The sequence below is a fragment of the Nematolebias whitei genome, chromosome 3 (genome assembly GCF_014905685.2).
Source record: "Nematolebias whitei isolate Nwh7 chromosome 3, NemWhi1, whole genome shotgun sequence".
Classification (NCBI taxonomy): Eukaryota; Metazoa; Chordata; class Actinopteri; order Cyprinodontiformes; family Rivulidae; genus Nematolebias; species Nematolebias whitei.
The window spans coordinates 2,538,428-2,558,736 of NC_056500.1; the positions used below are offsets into that span (position 1 = coordinate 2,538,428).

General features: G+C 43.7%; 1 protein-coding gene across 1 annotated transcript; it reads left to right on the forward strand.

Moving 5' to 3' along the window:
* Positions 1-1,597: 1,597 nt before the first annotated feature.
* On the forward strand, positions 1,598-19,210 carry LOC119430369 (zinc finger protein 568-like). Its single transcript, XM_037697774.1, has 8 exons — positions 1,598-1,653; positions 1,765-2,079; positions 7,064-7,600; positions 12,008-13,720; positions 14,057-14,290; positions 16,965-17,080; positions 18,831-19,019; positions 19,151-19,210. Exons 2-8 carry the CDS (start codon positions 1,908-1,910, stop codon positions 19,208-19,210), a joined length of 3,021 nt encoding a protein of 1,006 aa, XP_037553702.1. The 5' UTR covers positions 1,598-1,653; positions 1,765-1,907.
* Positions 19,211-20,309: the final 1,099 nt, after the last annotated feature.

Genomic DNA, 20,309 nt, shown 5'->3' on the forward strand with positions numbered 1-20,309 from the left:
ATTTTTATAATAAAATTCATAAAAATCAACTGCATTTGTGAATATTTTGGCATATCTGTGTGTATACATAGTTCCCACACACGTGACTGGTATTGCGCAACACCGGGTTTTCCACCATTTGTTGAGGCGCATGTGAAGAAGATGCTTACAGACAGACCAGAGCTCAGTATATTGATACTCTTGACCAAGGGCAAGATATAGGCATAAAATAGCTGCGGTCCCTATGAGGTGGAGAAAGAAATGATGTCAGATGAAACAGACAAGTTGTCACCGAGAAGTTACTTTGATATTGTTAATAATTAATGAACACGAGGAGTGCTACAACGGAGGAGCTTCGCAGGTTTAAATCCATGGATGCTTATAATTAATAACTGATTTAAAAAAAAAAAAAAACTGTCTCTTTTTCCGCTCCTAGGCAACACTCCCACGGTAGCTCAACTTGGACATAAAAGTAAATCTCACAACACTTAGTTAAATCTGACGTGTTTCTCTGTGTTCTGATTAAATCAACATAAAATTAGTTTTTGTTCTGAATGTGTTTATGAAGATTCTTTAGAATTAAATCAAAACAAAAGATGATAAACGCTTTGTGCTGGCAACACACTTTTAAATCAGTCCTTTTCATGAAATGTTTTATTTATTGCACTATCTAACACTAAAAGTGTATTTCATCAAGATAACCATATTTAAAAAGTATCTCATAATTATCAGTTCTGACGGTGAAAAAGGCATCAAAGAGATTGACAGAGTAAAATATTGCTTCATTAAGAATAATTAATGTTAATGTTCTTTTAAGCAATTTAAGAGATGCTACATATATAGCTTAAAATAAAATATAACCCAGGTGAGTTTTTATTACCAAGATTTTATTTTTGGGCACAAAATAGCACAACTGTGAAGTTAATTTTATTGTATCCTGATGCATGCTCAATAATCCAGGTAGAAAAATCTAAAAAAGTTAAATCTGGTCCTCTGGACATTCAAAAAAACAAAACAAAAAAATTGATCATGTGAGCAGCTGGTTTTGGTTGTCAGCAGCAAACTGGTTGATCCACTACGAGAAGGTGTTATTTATAAGACTGAGCTTAATTCAGCACCTCAGACTGAAGAAGTCTTTCGGATGAAAGACGAAACATTTCTACAATTTTTTTGTTTTGTTTTTTTTGAATGTCAAGAGGACCAGATTTAACTTTTTTAGATTAATTTTATTGTGTTATTAAGTTTGGCCTTGTTGCTGTTTAAGTGCTTTATAAATAATGTGGTGTGGTACGATATGGTGGTGTAGAATCAAATCAATATTATCTTTAGAAAATTAGTCAGAAGTCATTAAATCTTTTTCATCCATTTGTAAATATTGAACCAGAATGTCTGTTTTTACATTTCATGAGAAAAAAATGGGTTCCACATTCCTGCAAAAAATGTATTTTTAAATTAAAATACAGTACATATATTTTTTTACTTTAAATAACAAATTAACACATTAAACAGCATAAATTTATGTTTAAGTAATATTATTATTATCAGAGAATTGGCAAATAATAATAATACAGTACAGTCATCAAAACACTTTTTACTATTTCCGCCGGTGCTTTTTATTGATACACCACCGGAAGTGAACAGCGCCATCTGCGATATTACATAGTGCGATTTAAGGTAAATATTTTAGTTGTGTTGGAATCATTTGCTCTTGGTTAACTGAAGCCGCTCATATAATTTATAGAATTTTATGTTTTATTGTATTTTGAACATTTCTTCATATTTCAGTTTTCTTCAAGCTTTACGGTGAGACACAACCGGAAGTGCAGCAGGGGCTAGCAGCGTTAGCATAGTTAGCTGATCGTGTGTTTGTCGTGGTTTATTTGTGTGTGTGTGTGTGAGAGGTGAATGTTTGAGTGTGTGCAGCAACAATGTCTTCAGTTCAGTCTCTGAGAGAGTTTATCAGCGAGCGACTAACTGCTGCTGCTGAAGAAATATTCACAGAGTTTGAAAAAACCATCGTCCGGTACGAGGAAGAGATCGATCGTCAGCGCAGACTGCTGGACATCAGCTGGAAACCTCACACACACCTGCACACAACAGGTAGGAGCTGCAGCGGAGTGCATGTGGAAGTCTTTATTTATTTATGACACACTTGTGTTGAGGACCAGGGGCCGCTTGCTTGTGTTTGCCACACCTGTGTCACAACAACCGTTTCTTCTTCTGCTCCTAGACATTCCTTTTCGATTTGAGCGTAACGACACTCTGCTTCTGTCAACCACCTAGATGCATAAGCAACTGGTTTCCACAGCTCACCTTCAGCTTTCAGCAACATGTTGACATCTTGATTAATGTTGCCAGATCTCGCGATAGAAACAAGCAGCCAGCTCTATGAAAACAAGCCCAACTGGCAACCCACTGCATTGTGTAAAACAGGCCTTTTTTTCAAACATACATTTATTATGACATCACACATAACAGTAAAATTATGCTAAACACTTTGAATAACATACTTTTAAACTCGGATAAAAAATAAATAATTTAACAAATATGTAAATCATATCTTTTCTACGTATATTTAAAAACAAAACATCCTGATGTGCGCGTCAGCCACAGTACGAGTGTTTGGGTGCGCGCCTGTCGCCTCGCCAACTCTTGGGCGGAGCGGTAAACAGGAAACGGGAGCTTGGAAGGGACAAACTACCTACTACCTCTCGTCTTTTGCTTTATTTTGCAGAGCTGGGAGATAATCAACTAGTTACACTCGGAAAAGAAGTATTTTCCAAATAAGCAACTTCATGTTCAAAACAAGCCCAAAAACTGCAACCCGCTACTTACAAGATTTGCAAGCGAGTTTAGGATAAAAAAAAACAAGCTCAAAGTCAACAAAGTTCATGCTCAATCATCCAGGTATCAAATCCAATAATTCTCAGCCAGGTCTTCTGGAGAGTTTTTTTTTTTATAGAGACGTTTCGCCTTCTATCCAGAGGGCTTCATCAGTCTGAGGAGTTCCAGTAAACTGTTTTCCCACCAAGCAGTAAACTTCCTAATCTCAAAGTTGCTTATAATAAGCGGACTTGGCAGCACTGACCTTGACGTTCTTTGCTGGATCATAGAACATCAACACAGGTGCAGTTGTCAGTCAGTGCTCTTTTGAGGCTTTCCCATTCATGGTCATGTTTTTCTGTCCACTGAAACTCATTTTCTCTGTGCAGAACCTGTCGAATATTGGACGTTTTAGCTGCCAGATTGGGAATAAATTTGCCAATAAAGTTCACCATTCCCATGATGCGCTGTACTCCAGTTTTATCTTTGGGATTTGGCTTGTTGAGTATGGCATTTATTTTGGTAAATCTTCAACAAAATTTCAAAACCTGTGCAAATCTGCACAAAATCTCTTCTGAATTGTAATTTATAAACCAAAATAAATTGTATCATTTAGAACTGGCTCCAGGCGATGTGTCTCATCTCTTCAACCTGTTAAAAAGACAAATGACATTAAGTTTGTTGTACAACTTGTCTATAAGTTTTAGTATAATATGAGAAGAAACTTACCTTTGAGCTGCAGCGGCTGCATTAATCAGTGTCTCCCACTTTATTCTGTTTCATGGTGAAGTTGTGGCGCTGCTTTATTGTTAAAAAAGCTACATGAAGGAATAACATACGTTGGGTCCAGCGTATTAAAAATAAACCTGAACCCCTCACCTTCCACTGAGCTGTCTGCTCGTAAATCCTTTGTGATATAGCAGGAGATCGAGTGGGGGATCTTCACAGCTCCGGGGATCTAGCTGGAAGTTTTTTGCAGAGTTCGCTGGTCTGCTGCTTTTGCTTGTCGTCTTCCCTCCGCACATTTGTCGTATTTCCAAAATACAGTACCACATTTTTATTTTACACTTCTTGCAAACAACCGTGCTCTTGTCAAGCTCTGTCTTCCTCGGAACATTGTAGAATCCAAAATGTCTTTACGCTGAGTTTTAATGACGAAGGAGCGGGCTGAATCGCGCTGTCCTCCACTCCATGCTAGCGGTCTCATTCAGATAAAGGGAGCTGGCTAACTAGCTTGCTGTTCGGTGGCAAAAAGCAAGGCCAAATTCTACGGTGAAGGGTGGACACGTAACGCGTAAAGCTCGGGATTAGGAGTGGGAAAAAATAAAACATTTAAACGCATTTTAAAATAGATTATTGGGCTTTTAGAATCGATTCAGAATCGCCAGGACTAGGAATCTAGATTCTTTAATGAATACATTTTTTTCTGCACCCCTACTATTTTTATAAGAAACACAGTGATTCATTCAATGAAGCAGATTGGAGCAAGGAGTGGAAAGCAGAGGCCATTTTAAGTCACGGCACCCCCCAGAGTGCGGGAGTGGGATTCCTTTTTTCCAAGGCTTTCACTCCCAGCCACGTAGAAGTGCAACACATTGTTCAGGGAAGGTGTCTTCTGGTCAAAGCTAGGCCTGTCACAATAACAAATTTTGCTGGACGATTAATTGTCTCAGAATTTATTGTGATAAACGATAATATTGTTTGAAATTTAACAATAATTAGTAATTATTGTCAAATTTAAGAATAAATGTTGGTTAATTTGTTTTGCACGTAGTAACTTTTTTAACCACTGGATGGGAGTATAACACTGTTTGAACGGAAGGATGGATGGTGAAGGAGCGAGCAGCGTGTCTCTTTAAGAAAAATGAGAGGGAGGCCCCTTGACGTGACATGGGCTGTCTCTCCTTCCTGTTTTTCGGTTCTTAAAATGGCAGACGCTCCGTGTGGTTTGAGCTCTTTAGCATTTTTCACACAAAGCTTTTAATAAAAAATCAGTAAACAAGTTCTCAGCTTCTTTTTGCAGAGAAAATCAACTTTTTACACGAACGCACGGGTTTCAACCATGAATTTTGGAGCTTCGACAAGACGGAGGTTTCTTCCCTGAGGTCGGCCTGTTAGCTTAGCTCGTAGCTTAGCTTCTCAGCTTAGCTGCTTTTAATGATCCAAAAACACGATTTTAGATGTTAAAACATATTTTAAAGAGAAAAGAGAAAGGGAGGGGTCAATGAAGAACAAGAGTTGAGTCTTTTATCATCCAGTGTCTTCAGTAGAAAGAGACATGAAGAAACGATAAAGCCGATAAATGAAAACGAGGTCGATAATTTTCATTTATCATGCGATTAATTGATTTATTGTTTATTGCGACAGGCCTAGTCAAAGCTGGTTTTGAACATTTTAATGTGTTTTTTAATTAATATTTATGCCCCCAATGCTAATGCATAGGTCTTCTTCAACTTGGAGAGGAAACACGGGCAGAGAAAACTGATCCGCTCTTTGTTGTCGGACACCGGGCAGCAGCTGAGCGAGCCAAGCCAGATCAGGAGGAGGGCTGTGGAGTTTCACTCCTCGTTATTCAAAAGTGAATACGAAAGGAACCATGAGCTGTTCAGGAAGTTCTGCAGTGGACTACTCCAGGTCTCCGAAGAGACCAACGCCGACCTCGAGCGCCCCCTGGGGTTTCAGGAACTCAACATGGCCCTCCAGAGCATGCAAGGCCAGAAAGCTCCCAGCATCGACGGGCTAACGGTGGAGTTCTGTAAGTTCTACTGGGACATCTTGGCAGAAGACTTGCTGGATGTTTTCAATGAAAGCCTGATCACTGGTTTGCTCCCACTGTTGTGCTGCAGAGCGGTCATCACTCTCCTGTTCAAAAAAGGGAATCTGCAGGAGATGAAGAGTTGGTGCCCGGTGTCTCTTCTCTGTATCGACTACAAAATCCTCTCCAAGGCCCTGGCAACCAGGATGAGAGAAGCAAAGGAACAGGTCATCCACCAGGACTAGACTTATTGTGTCCCCAGAAGACCATGGTAGATAATATCTACCTGATTCGAGATGTTTTGGAAGTCTCCAGTTCATTGGGTCTGAACACAGCGTTGGTCTCACTTGACCAACGTGGCTTTTGACCACGTTGAGAACAGCTTCCTCTGGGAAACCATGGAGAGGTTTGGGTTCAGCGCTGGTTTTATAGCCAAGATCCAGGTGTTGCACAGTAACGTGCTGAAGGTCAATGGTAGCTTGTGCGCTCCTTTTATGTTGTGTAGAGACGTTCGGCAGGGCTGTGCACTCTCGGGAATGCTCTATGAGCTCTCCCTGGAACTCCTCCTTCATAAGATCCGTTCGAGTGTTCACGGTTTTGTTTTACCTGGTTTTAATAGTAATATAGTTTTATCCGCCTATGCTGACGACGACGTTGTTTTTATAAAAAATTTAAACCAACAAGATGTCGACACATTGAATGAGGTCACCGAGAGTTTTTCCACTCTGTCTGCTGCGAGGGTGAACTGGGGAAATAGCACAGCCTTTGCTGTGTGTGACTGGTTTGAAGGGCTCCCAGTTCCCCCTCATGGTTTTAAATACCTTGGTGTCTAGGGTATAAGAATTTAGTACAAAAAAACAAGGAAAATGTGGAACAGAAAGTCTAGAGTAAATTAGAAAAATGGAAATGGCTGCACTCTCAAATGTCCTACAGAGGCAGAGTACTAGTTTTAAAATCTAGTTGCATCACAACTTTGGCACAAACTACAGTATCTGTTTTAGACCCACCTCCAGGCCTGTTAGTAAAAATACAGTCTGAGATGTTAGTGTTTTTTGAACGCTCGACATTGGGTGCCACAGTCGGTCCTGTTCTTACCGAGAGAGGAGGGGGGACAGTCCACCTGGCCAGCAGAATGGCCACTTTTCGAATACAGTTCCTCCAGATGTACCTGGCAGGACCTCCTGACACTGTGTGGAGGGACGTGGCCAGCTGCATCCTCAGACGCGTGAGCGGGTTGGGGCTGGATGCTGCTCTGTTTCTAACCAATGTTGTCCTTTTAAAGTTAAAGGGGTTACCCCAGTTTTATCAGTGTTTTTAAAATATTTTTCCTTTTTTAAACCGAACAGATCAAAAACACACAATTCTTTGCATTGGCTTTTAGAAGAACCATTAATCTGTGGAGCAAGAATGGACGTCTGAGAGCACGTTGCCAGGTCTGCCAGGGGCGCTGTGTGGGTCTTCAACATTTTATGTCCACTGACATAATTTCTTTGTCTTTTGGTCCAGAACTCCCGCAGCATTTTGTCTGGAGACGTGAGGAGCTGGAAGTTCTCACTGAGCAGCAGCTCAGGAACCACAAGATGAACTCTGGATTGGACCATGAGGAACCACAACCTCCAGCAGAAGATCATCAACCACAGAAAACAGAAGACCAGGAGGAACCCAAACTTTTACAGCAGGAGGAACAGGAGGAGCCTGAACCTCTAGAGGAAGAACCAGACCTTCCAGAGATAAAAGAGGAACAGGAGGAACTCCGCATCAGTCTGAATGAAGAGCAGTTTGGTGTGAAGCTGGCAGATGAGACATTCATGGTGACTGTTGTCTGTGAGAAAAAAGTTCACTGGGAACCAGAATCAAACTGGGAACTACTCCTTCAGAACTCTCCTGAAGCTGAGAACCAAGATCAGGAGAAAAGCAGGACTGAAGATCCTGGATCCAGCAGAGAAGAGGAGCTGAAACAGAACGAGAGACGTCCTCAAACCAGAGAACATGGAGACGATGTGGACAGTCCACAACTTAAGAGACACAAAAAAAGTCACACAGGTGAGAAACTGCTCTCTTGTGAAATTTGTGGTAAATGTTTTTCTTGCAACAGTCAGTTGTCCTGATACTTGAGGGCCCACATTGGTGAGAAGTTTTTCTCATGTCGGAGTTGCTCAACAGAATTATTATCCATCCAATATCTTCATCTTGTTCTGGACTCGGGTCTTGGAGGCAGCAGCTTAACCAAAGAGGTTCAGATGTCTGTTTCCACACCCACCTGTTCCAGGAGGACTTAAAGGAGTCCTCTTCCTCTTACCATAGGTGAGGGTAGGAACGTAGACAAATAGCTTTGCTTTGCAGCTCAGCTCCCTCTTCACAACAACAGACCAGAACAGAGACCACAATACTAGAGTTGCTTCATCTGTTAGTCCCACGCTTCATTCTTCCCTCATTTCAAACACTTAACCAGTGTTTCATGGCTGGCACAGAATTCACACAATTTCTCCTGACATCCTGATGCATGCTCAATAATCCAGGTAGAAAAATCTAAAAAAGTTAAATCAAGTCCTCTGGACATTCAAAAAAAAAAAAATCGTAGAAACGTTTCGTCCTTCATCTGAAAGACTTCCTCAGTCTGAGGTGCTGTATTCAGCTCAGTCTTATAAATAGCACCTTCTCAGAGTGGATCAACCACAATTTCTCCTGACGTTGAGGTTTGACCATTGACCAGACTTTCTTATCCAACATCCCTGAATTACTTGCTGGAGAGGCTAAGGAGTGTGATTCCTCTGTAGTTAGAGCACACCCTCTGGTCCCCCTTTGTGAAGAGATGAACCACCATCCCAGTCTGCCAATCCAGTGGCACTGTCCACTGATGTCCATGCAATGTTGCAAAGGCATGTCAACCAGGCCAGTCCAGCAACATCCAGAGTCTTGTCTTGAGGAACTAAGGGCTGTTCTTGTCCACCCTCGTAGCCTTTCATCCTCGCAACTACTACCTTGGGGACCTCAGCCCCTTTTGTGGAGACTGATCCTAAAATCCCTCAACTTAGATTCCTCCAAGGAAGACATGTTGATGGAATTGAGAAGGTTCGAGAAGCATTCCTTCCACCATCTGACAACGTCACTGACAGAGGTCAACAGCAGCCCACCTCCGCTATACACAGTGTTGGTAAAGTGCTGCTTTCCCTGTCTCAGCCGCCAAATGATTTGCCAGAATGTCCTCTGAGCAGATTGTGAGTCATCCATGGACCCAACAAACTCTCCTCACTTCTGAGTTTTTGCCTGAGCAACAGGCAGAGCTGCAGCCCACTTGACTCACTGATACTCCTCAACTGTCTCTAGAGAAGGGGTGCCCAATACATCAATTGCGATCTACCGGTCGAGGCAATTTGAGTAGATCACATGGCGAAATAGACGTCAGACTTTTTAAAAATGTCTTTTAATTTTTATTTTTTAAATTGATGTCAGCCTATCAATCCATCCTTACTATGCAGTTCATCAATTGATTGGCATACAGGGCAGCCAATCTGAGACCGGACCTTTACTGACACATATACCCCTTTTCCAACTCTAAATTGTCCCTAGGTGTGAGTGAGAGTGCATGGTTGTTTGTCTCTATGTGGCCCTGTGATGGACTTGCGACCTGTCCAGGGTGTACCCCGCCCCTCGCACAGTGATTGCTGGACATGGGCACCAGTGACCCCCGTGACCCAAAATGGAATAAACAGGTAAAGATAATGGATGGATGGATGGATGGATACCCCATTTCCATAGCTCCTCTTCAGCACGACTCGGCTCGGTACGGTTCCAAGGCTTTTCCACTAGCAAATTTTCATGGAACCAGCCCCTTTTCAGGACCCATTCCTCTTGGGGTACCAAACGAGCCGAGCCGACACCAAAACGTGACGTCAGAATGCTGTCGGTTACTGATTGCTTGGGGGGTGGAGTCACTGGATTTTTGTGAAACTTTTCAAAACACTGATCGACCATTTGCAATTACTCGAGTTGAGCTCTGAGCAGTGGCTGGACCTATTTTAAATATTTTTAAAACAATAATGACAACACCGTGGTCTAATGCTGAAGTGCAGGTGTCTTTTGTGCTTGGTGGCCGACGACAAAATTCAGAGAGAGCTAGATGGAGCTCTGCCGGTCCTCTCCACCGGAGCCTCGGAGCTCCCTCAGGCCGGGCAGGGCGTCATCTCCCCGGCTCCGAGCTCCGCCAGCCACTGCAGAAGATTCTCCATGCTGCTGACCTGGGGCTCGGGCTCTGGGCCAGCCTTGCGGACTCTGCGGACTCCAAGCTCTGCTGGTCACCGCGGAAGATCAGAAGAGCTGCTGACTTGCAGAAGGCTGGGGTCCGGGCCCCGGCCTCGAGTGATCATGAAGGCTGGGCCCAACCCGGCAGATGGGCGGACTGGACGGGTCTGGGATGGAGGGTGGAAACGATTTTTAAATATATTTTATGTATAAAATAATGTATTTTTTATCAGTGAAGATTAAAAAATAAATGGTGCCAGTTTTATCATGAACTCGTGCTTTCACTTTAATGACTTTATTAAATAATCTGTTAAAGTTAACTCAGGTGAATAATCATAAAATGGGGGCCGAGATGGTGTAGAGGCAGGGCAGCCGGCTTGGGACCCGAAAGTCCCAGGTTCGATCCCCAGTCACTGCACATCACGTGGCGTCTCTGGGCAGCACGTCTCATCCCCAAAATGTCCCCCGGGCGCTTTCAATAGCTGCCCACTGCACCACCTGGTGGTGGATGGGTTAAATGCAGAGACTAATTTCGCCATTGTATGGAAACATACAGTGCTGACATTGTGATGACATTATTATTATTATTATAAAGACACAAAATTATTAGATCTCAGGAATATTTCCCTCAAATATGTTTAAACAAGAGATACAGCCTTTAGTTTAACTTTATTCTAACCCACAGATGTACAAATCACAAAACAAGAATTAAACTTTAAATCAAAGCTAAAATGAAATAATCTGTATACAAGAAACGATAAACAAATTTTTAAATTGAACAATAAAAGTAGGAACAATGAGTGCAAATACATCAAATGAAGAAGAAAACCTATAAAATTTTAAATATATATGTTTTTGTAGAATCTGGTTAATCAGAGATTTAATGTTGAACTAAAGTTCATTAGAAGTTCATTAGCAGGATTTATATATATTGTTTAATTTGATCATTTTAATAATCTGTATTCTTTTTAACAGAATCTTCAAAATAAATTCTCACCCTGTGTATGAAACCTGTTTAAAGTTTAAGTCATGATTATGAGCTAACAAAAAGCCACAGACTGAGCAGAATGTTCAACAAAGCTTCGAGATCCTCCATTTTTGCTGTGTATCTTTTCAGGGTCTTCTTCTTAATACGTTTATTGGTGGCTAGTAAAGGAGTACTACCGCCACCAGCTGGTAAGACGAGTTGGATTCTGGACACGCCCACAGAACCAGTCCTGAAGTGCATATGGAAAAGCAACATGGACCCCGGACTTCAACCGGTCGGCAGCTCGTTTGATTTCCAGAGTGACTAGCTCGCTCTGAATTTGGTCGTTGGCCACCAAGCACAAAAATCGCCTGCACTTCAGCATTAGACCACGGTGTTGTCATTATTGTTTTAAAATCTTAAAAATAGATACAGCCGCTGCTCCGAGCTTGAGTAATTGCAAATGGCAGATCGGGTGTTTTGAAAAGTTTTTCAAAGATCCAGTGACTCCGCCCCCTGACCAATTAGTGACCGACAGTGTTCTGACGTCATGTTTTGATGCCAGTTCAGCACGCTTGGTACCCCAGAGAAATGGGTCCTGAAAAAGGGGCATCATTATGACATCTATAGAACCAATCTAAAAAGCACACAGTATGTAAATATTTTAATTGTTAAAAACAAATCTCTTAGAACCATATTTGTCTACATCAGAAAACGGGCAGCTGTAGTGCCGTGGTCGAGCAGCTGACTTGGGACCTGAAAGATGCAGGTTCAATTCCCTATAGTGCCCACATGTTGTTGTGTACTTGAACAAGACACCTATTCTCAGGTGCTTATGTGTCGAGTCTAATGTAGAGCACAAATTTTGTCATTCAATGGGAATAATGACTTTACATAGATAGAACTTTAACTTTCAAACCATGAAAAGAACCCAAAGAACATAAAAAAATGAAAAGGAGGCTGCAATAATTGATGAGTTTGGTAAGTGACTAATTAATATTTTCCGTCACCATCTGTAAGGCCTTCTGGCACCAAAACATGATGGACTAAAACATCCATCTTACAACTTCTCTACCGACCTTCTTAAAGTGTCTGCTCAGATAAATATGAACTAAATCGGTTTTTGACTAAATAAATAATTCAGAATCTTCATGTCCATGATGTGTCTAAAAGGGAAAAAAAGTACTGGAGACGTGCTACTTCCACTAAAAACAGTTCCTCTCTTTTTTTTTTTTTTTTAGAACTTATGCAGAATTACACCTGGATAGAAGAGGAGGTTCTCATTGAGTCGCAGATCAAGAACCAGGAGAGGAACTTTGGTTTGGACCAGGAGGATCCACAACCTCCAGCAGGAGATGGACAACCTCGGAAAAGTGAAAACAAGGAGGCACCACTTGTAAAGATTAAAGAGGACCTGGAGGAACCAGCACTTCCACAGACGAAAGAAGAACAGGAGGAACCAGAACCTCCCCAAATGAAAAAGGAAAAGGAGGAACCAGAACCTCCACAAACAAAAGGGGAACAGGAGGAACCAGAACCTCCACAGATGAAAGAGGAACAGAAGGAACCAGAACCTCTACAAATGAAAGGGCAACTGGAGGTACCAGAACCTCCACAGATGAAAGAGGAACAGGAGGAACTCTGTTTCACTCAGGATGAGGAGCATCAAGTTTTGAAGCTGGAGGATGAGACCGTCATGGTGACAGTTGACTTTGACGAAAGAGTCCACTGTGGATCAGAACCAAACTTGGACCACCTTCCTTCACAGAACTTTCCTCATACTGAGAACCAAGACCAGGAAGATGCAGGAACATCTGTAGACGGAGACCTGAACCTCAAGAACCGACCTGACAGAAGCCAAAGTAGTGATGTGAAAAACTTTTCTGGAAATCTGTTCAATTCTGAGGCTGAAAGGAAACCTGTAAAATGTGATGTTTGTGGAAAAGGCTTTAGGGATAATCATCAAATGAAGGAGCATAGAAGAATCCACACTGGTGAGAAGCCCTTTACATGTCAAACATGTGGGAAATGTTTTTCTTTTAAAAGTCGTTTAACGACTCATACAAGGACCCACACTGGTGAAAAGCCCCATATGTGTGAAACTTGTGGAAAAAGTTTCTCCTCAAAAAGTCACTTAACGAGTCATACAAGGACCCACACTGGTGAGAAGCCCTTTATTTGTGAAACATGTGGAAAAACATTCAGCGAGCGTAAAAATCTAGTGATTCACTTAAGAGTTCACACTGGTGAGAAGCCTTTTTCTTGTAAAACCTGTGGCAAAGGCTTTTCTGGCAATTCTCTTTTAAAAGCTCATGCAAGAACTCACACCAGTGAGAAGCCCTATTCATGCAAAACATGTGGTAAATGTTTTGCTGAACGTGGTCGAATAGTGGTCCACATGAGAAGTCACACTGGTGAGAAGCCATACATGTGCAAAGTATGTGGTAAACGTGTAACTCGACATAAAACTTTAGCAGGTCACATGAGACTTCACACTGGTGAGAAGCCCTTTTTGTGTAAAATATGTGGCAAATGCTTCACTCTAAGGAGAAGTCTGAACATTCACATGAAAACACACACTGGTGAGAAGGCCTTTTCCTGTAAATCCTGTGGCAAATGCTTCTTATTGAATTCTAATTTAACAGCCCATTTGAGAACTCACACTGGTGAGAAGCCCTTTTCCTGTGAGGTATGTGGCAAGTGCTACTCTCAGAAGAGCAATCTGATCAACCACACTAGAACTCATACTGGCGAGAAGCCCTTTTCCTGTGAGATATGTGGCAAGTGCTACTCTCAGAAAGGCAATCTGATCTACCACACTAGAACTCACACTGGTGAGAAGCCCTTTTCCTGTGAGATATGTGGCAAGTGCTACTCTCAGAAGAGCAGTCTGCTCAGCCACACTCGAACTCACACTAGTGAGAAGTCATTTTCCTGTGAGATATGTGGTAAAAGTTTCAGCCAAAAAATCATTTTGACTGATCACATGGAAACTCACAGGGGTGAGAAGCCCTGTACTTCCTCAAAATCTCTGCTAGAGCAACTACTTCTGAAACAGGAGGCCAATACCTTCATGGTGACTTCTGCTCATGAGGAACAAGACCATATTAAACCAAAATCAAACTGGGATGAAATCCTCCCTGAGATCCGAGACCAGTTAGGTTCAGGACCATTTAGAAACCGAGAACTAAGCCCAAAGTGTAGCCCTGACAGAAACCAAAGTGTTTTAGAGACACGATGTGAGGCCCAGATGGACGGAAAACTTGCTAAATGTGATATTTGTAGGAAAGGCTTCAGGAGTAAATATAGGATGGAGATTCATCGAAGAGTCCACACTGGTGAGAAGCCCTATGCCTGCACAACCTGCCAGAAAACGTACAAAAGTAGAGACTACTTGTTGAACCACATGAGAACTCACACTGGTGAGAGTCCCTACACCTGCAAAACATGTGGTAAATGTTTCTCCCAATCTAGTCATTTAACGTCTCACCTGAGGACTCACACTGGTGAGAAGCCCTTCTCCTGTAAAACCTGTGGCAAATGTTTCTCTGAAAATTATATTTTGGTACGACACATGAGGGCTCACTCACACTGCTGAGAAGCCTTTTTCTTGTGCAATATGTGGCAAGTGCTACTCTCAAAACAGCCGTCTGACCAACCACAAGAGGACTCACTTTGGTGAGAAGCCAGCATAAAACATAGTAGAAGTTTCCTTCATTCTGGTAATTTAACGACTCACCTGAAGACACACACTGGTGAGAAATCCTTATGTAAAACCTGCAGCAAATTTTTCTCTGAGAATTATATATTTTTTTGTACACATGAGAAATCATTCTGGTGAGAAGGCTTGTACATGTAAAACTTAGTAAAAGTTTCTTCCAGTCAAATCATTTAACATCTCGCATAAGGATTCACATCGATGAGAAGCCCTACACCTGCAAGGCATGTGGTACAAGTTTCTTCCAGTCAGGTCATGTAACATCTCACTAAGGATTCACACTGGTGAGAAGCCGTTCGCCTGTAAAACTTGTGGCAAATGTTTCCCTGGGAATTATCCTTTGGTCGGACACATGAGAACTCACACTGTTGAGAAGCCCTTTTCCTGTAAAATATGTGGGAAAAGTTGTGCTCAGAACAGCTATCTGACTGTCCACATGAAAAGACATTTAGGCCCTTTTCCAGTAAAACGTACGTTAGGAGTTCTTTTTCATCCCTACTTACCACCAGAGGATGGTGCTGAAAGCACTGAATGTTTCCTGCGTGCATAAGCCATTCAAGTAGTAATATCAAAAAGTCACAGCTGTTACCCGCCGGATGATCAATCGGAGGCTATATAGCCTGATGTCATCCGTGGCTCATCTCCTTTTTTCTTCTCACGTGCGGTTCATTTTACTACTGACCTTGGACCTTTTCATCGTTGGATGTCCTGTTGCCTGTTGGCAGGAGTTGCGGTGCACCGCCCTCTTACGGGCTGCAATGGATTATCTTTGGTCAAGTTATTCTGCTGGTTGTTGGGCAAAGACTGCGTTTTTACCTGCCTCTCGTGACTGCAGCGTTAGCTGTCTTGCCTTAGAACTGGTACGACAGTTTTTGCTTCCGTTTTTGTGTCCCATCGGTTACTCGGGTTATTACAAACTCGAGATGCAACAGGTGCAGCTCCACGGGATGGGGCGCTGTGTGACACACAGAGCACCAGCGTTGTTGGTCTGAGTTTTGGCCTTGTTTTGATTGTTGTTTTGATTGGTGATGGCAAGCGTTCACATCTCCTCTCCCAATTTGCCTTTTACCAGCTGAGCGAGCAGTGTTAGTCTGTCTTGAGTTTTGGCCTTGTTTCAATTGGTGATGGCAAGCGTTTGTGCCCCCTCACCCAATTTGCCTTTTTAACCAGCTGAGCTAGTGGCGTTAGCCTGTCTGAGTTTTGTCCTTGTTTTAATTGGTGACGGAGAGTGTGTGCATGCCCCTCTCCCAATTTTTCTTTAACCAGCTGAACCGGCAGTGTTAGTCTGGCTGGGTTCTGTCCCTTGTTTTAATTGGTGACGCAAGCATTCGCGCCTCCTTCTCCCAATTGTTTTAACCAACCTCATAAGCGGTGAGCCTGAGCTCGGAGTGTGCATTGGTCTAGTGGTGAGAGCTAGCCTCCGTCCGATTGGTTTTCTCCTAGTTTCACTGTGTTTTTTCGTCCTGTATTCTGGACATGGCTGACTGTGTCAGCCCCTTTTGTTGAGTTGCTGTTCTTTACTCTGGTTGGTGATGACAGCGTTTTGCCTCGTCTCCTGATTTCGGTCAGCCTCATAACCTGTTTGGATTGAGCTAATGGTGTCAGCCTCCCTAAGTTGCTCGTTTTGCTTAGTTGGTGATGGCAACGTTAGCACCCCCTCTCCCAACTTTTAGCCTGTTTTCATCTGTGATCTGGATGTAGCTGACCATATCAGCCTCCTGCTCTGCCATTTGCCTTAAATGGTGACAATAGCATTTCACCTCCTCTCCCAATTTTGACTAGTCTTTCTGATCAGAGTTGGGCTGCCTCACTTACTATTTTGCCTTAGTTGGTGATGGCAGCATTTTTGCTCTCTCCCAATTTTAGCTAACTTACTAATCAAAGTTCTGGGCTGAGCTAACTGGGTTAACCTCTCTCTTTTCCTTGTATTGTGCCCTAATTGGTGATGGCAGCGTTTTCGCTCCCCTCTCCCAGTTTTACTAGTGCTTCTTCGTGTATTCTGGACATAGCTGATGATGTCATACCCCTTTGTTGATCTGCTATTCTTTACCTTGATTGGTGGCGGTAGTGTTCTCGCCCCTCTCCCAATCTTGGCCTGTTTCTCTGACTGCGGTTGAACCCGGTCCAGATTCAACATGGATGGCTCCCGATTGTGGGACCGCACTTCAGGCAGATGATGGTCACGACCTGTGCCCTTCCTGTCTTGGGCATGATCACCTGGTGGAGGCTCTGCCGGAGCCCCTGCATGAACTGCAGTTACATGCCCCATGCCCTAAGGGTGGCTCAGCTGGCTGAGTTGCACCCTGAGCTTGGCAACGACCTTCTGCCCTCTGGGCAGGCTTGGGCGCTCAAAGCGCTGGAATGAAGCCACAGTCTCTGTGGTTCCTCCTAAAGAGAAGCGAGCTAAGTCCAATCAGGGCCTCTGCACAAGGGTTGAGCAGTTGTCCGCAGACCTGTCAGAAATTAAATTCTTATTTCAGGCATGCCAGCTCTGAGGCAGCAGCAGCTGAAAGTCCTGCAAATGGCAGAGTCCACCCCCGGAAGTGCCTTTTTCAGGATGGGCTCCTACTCCCTTCTCTGTATCTCCATCAGAGAAGTATTGGAAGGAGTTGTATTATTGTTGGCGGGACCTTGGAACCTTTTCATGCCTCCCCACAATTGTCGGGTGTTGGCAGCTGTTCATGAGTTGGCCAAGGCAGGCCTGGTACATATGCCGGCTGTTTAACCCACTGCTGCCTTGCACGTTGTGTCACCGGAGGACGCCCTGCGCCCTGATATTTGGTGCACGCAGGCTCAATGTCGCATTACAGATGACTTCCTATGTAAAGCTTATAATGCCGGAGCACATGCTGGCCACCTTGGTAATTCCTTGGCGTACGTCATGTTTGTCCTCTCTGCGTCCCTTCAGGACACTAGCGGTGCAACAACAGCAATGGGCTTAGCGATGCAGCGCTTCAGCGCTTTGATGACCAAAGAACTTTGGTGTAATGCCCTTTTAGTTCAGACCCATCGACAGGTCTGGCTGGTGCGGTCGACATTGACTGAACCATGTCGCAGGACCCGCCTTAGTGTTCAGGGTGGTACCAGGGGAGTTGCTCGGTTCAGCTGCATTAGAAGCACTGGAACGGACTGTCCAGGCATGGCGAAATATGCATCAGTTTTCAGGCTTCAGTAGGGAAATGCCCCTTCCACCTCCTCAGCATCCATGGCACCCTTCGGCTGGCTCTTGCATTTGGCCACCACCTCGGGTTCTGATTGGCCAGGCAAGTTATTTCCTCATGACCTACAGCGGAGACCCAGCAGAGACCTTCATGGGTCAGTCCACCAACAAGCCAGGCAAGTTCAGACCATGAACTCTGCCCCCCTCACCATGTTGGCCAGCACAACCATCGTTCCACTGCTATGGAGTCTGTCACGGCTTCTCATGGCATCTTCTGACCAGGAGGGACTTACTATCTCAGTTGGATGGACTGATATGGCATGCCAGTCCTCAACATCTCCGGCTGTGGGTGTGGCCAATGGAGAGCTTGGACAACAGCTGACCAGAATTCCGGATCCCGTCAGATGCACCATCTTGGGTGCCGGGCACCCTCTACTCATCAGCAATATGAAAACAGGTGGCGCCTGTTTTCCCAGTGGTGTTTTGCCCGCATTGATAATCCAGTCTTTTGTACAGTATCTACCATTCTGGAGTTCTCCAGTATCTTCTTGATAAGGGCCACTCTCCTTTAACCCTTAAGGTATAAGTAGCAGCGATATAATCTACTCATGCCGGCATAGATGGCTGTACAGTAGGGAGCCATAGCCTAGTTGCTCTTTAGGTGTGGCACTCGCTGGTTGCACCCGCTGGTTGCACCCGCCTACGGCTCCATGAGCATCAGTGGAGATTTGCCCTTGGCTCTCAAAACTCTCTGCCATCCTCTCGAGCTTTGCCAAAGGCAGACCTCAAGTGGCTTGTGAAAGATGGCCTTTTTGTTAATGTTTGTCTTGGCTAGAGGGTTGGCGAACTACACGCTCTTCTATCAGCCCTTCATGCCTCAGATGGGACCCTGATGGCTCTGGTGTTGCCTTGTGGCCAAACACTGCATTCATACCTACGGTGTCATCTCATTCTCATTGTAACCAGCCATTGAGGGTGGCACGTTCTCAGCCTATGCCAGAAGGGTCTGTCAATGAGTCTGAGTTATTGTGACCAGTGAGGGCACTGGAGGCATACATTGCAACTATTGCCGCTGTAAGACATTCCGACCAGCAGTTCTTGTGGTACAGAGGCCCTAGGTTGGCTTGTCCTCCTTACAAGCAACGTCTCTCCCACTGGATTGCGGATGTCATTGTCACGCCTACAGACGCAGCTCACCGTTGGTCGGTGTAAGGGCACACTCTACCAGGAGCAGCTCTGCTTCCTGGGCAGCCTTGAGAGGGGTTTCACTGGAAGCGATATGTGCTTCTGCATCATGTTCTGCAATGTCAACATGGCTGCCTCTCATCCTCTGGGCCAGGTCCTTCTGCAAGGGTTCCCTGGGCCTCCCAGTGAGGTATGTGCTCAGGATTCCTTGTGACATCGTTGATATTAGTCATTCAGTGCTTTCAGCACCGCCCTCTGGCGGTCAGCAGGGATGAAATAGAACGAAAGTTACATATGTAACTATGGTTCTATGAATCCCAGATGACCGCCAGAACTTCTCTGTCACTCAGAATCCTTGCATTCCGCGAGAAGATTCTGTAGGAGCAGAGCTGCGGATGATGTCAGGCCAGTTGATCATCCGGTGAGTCACAGCAGGGACTTTTTTTGATATTACTACTCAAACGGCGCATGCATGCAGGGAACATTCAGTGCTTTCAGCACCACATTCTGGCGGTTATCTGGGGTTCATAGAACCATAGTTAAATACGTAACGTTCGCTTTACTCCAAAGCGAAAGTTGAACTTCCACTTGAGACTACATGCAATAACAGAAAGTCAATAAATATTTCTTGACAAATGAACAAGCTCTCGTTCCACAACCCGCGCTGCTTCATTTTCTTTGTGTCCTTTTTTTTTGTCTGTTGCCTTTGACGTCTTTGGCTTCTTCCTCTTTTGTGTGTTCTTTCTGTTGTGTTGTTTTTGTCTTTAGTCTTCACTGTTGTCGTTTTTAGCTGCTTTTTTTTGCGTCTCCACATTGGAACATTTGCTTCTCCCTCTCTAGGCTCTCTTCCATCTGCCCCCCACTCCCTCTTCAGAAGCAGTATTAAATTATTTATTTATTTATTACCTTTTTAGTGTGAAATCAGAATGGTAACAACAACCATGATGTCTTTTTGCTGCTTTTTGTTTTAGTTTCCAATTGGGATCTTTTGCTTCTCCCTCTCCAGGCTCTCTTCCACCTGTTCCCTACTCTCAGAACCAGTATGTCTTGTAGATAAATAAGTTTTATTGACACATTTGAGCTGAAATTGGAGTGCTAATGATGACCTCTATGTGAAGTCTTAATCATAATGAATCATAGGGCAGGCGGTGCGGTGAGTTCTGCTTCCTGATACATTGAGTCTCTGTCAGAACCAAATCTTCATTTTAAAGTTAAAGATTGGTCTCACTGATCACCTCCACAGTCTACATTGAGATTCTTGACCTGCTTATTAAATCTTCACATTTTATTTCTTTTGACTGTATCCAGTCAGTAATAAATAAAATATATAATCATTGACGTGTGATTAAATGTTTTTTCACGTCTTGTAAAGTTGATTCTGTTTTTCTTGCGTAAAATTAATTTTATGTTTTCTCATTATGACTTTCTGTTCAATTCCTGGTCCGGGGGCCTTTCTGGGTGGAGTTTGCATGTTTTCTCT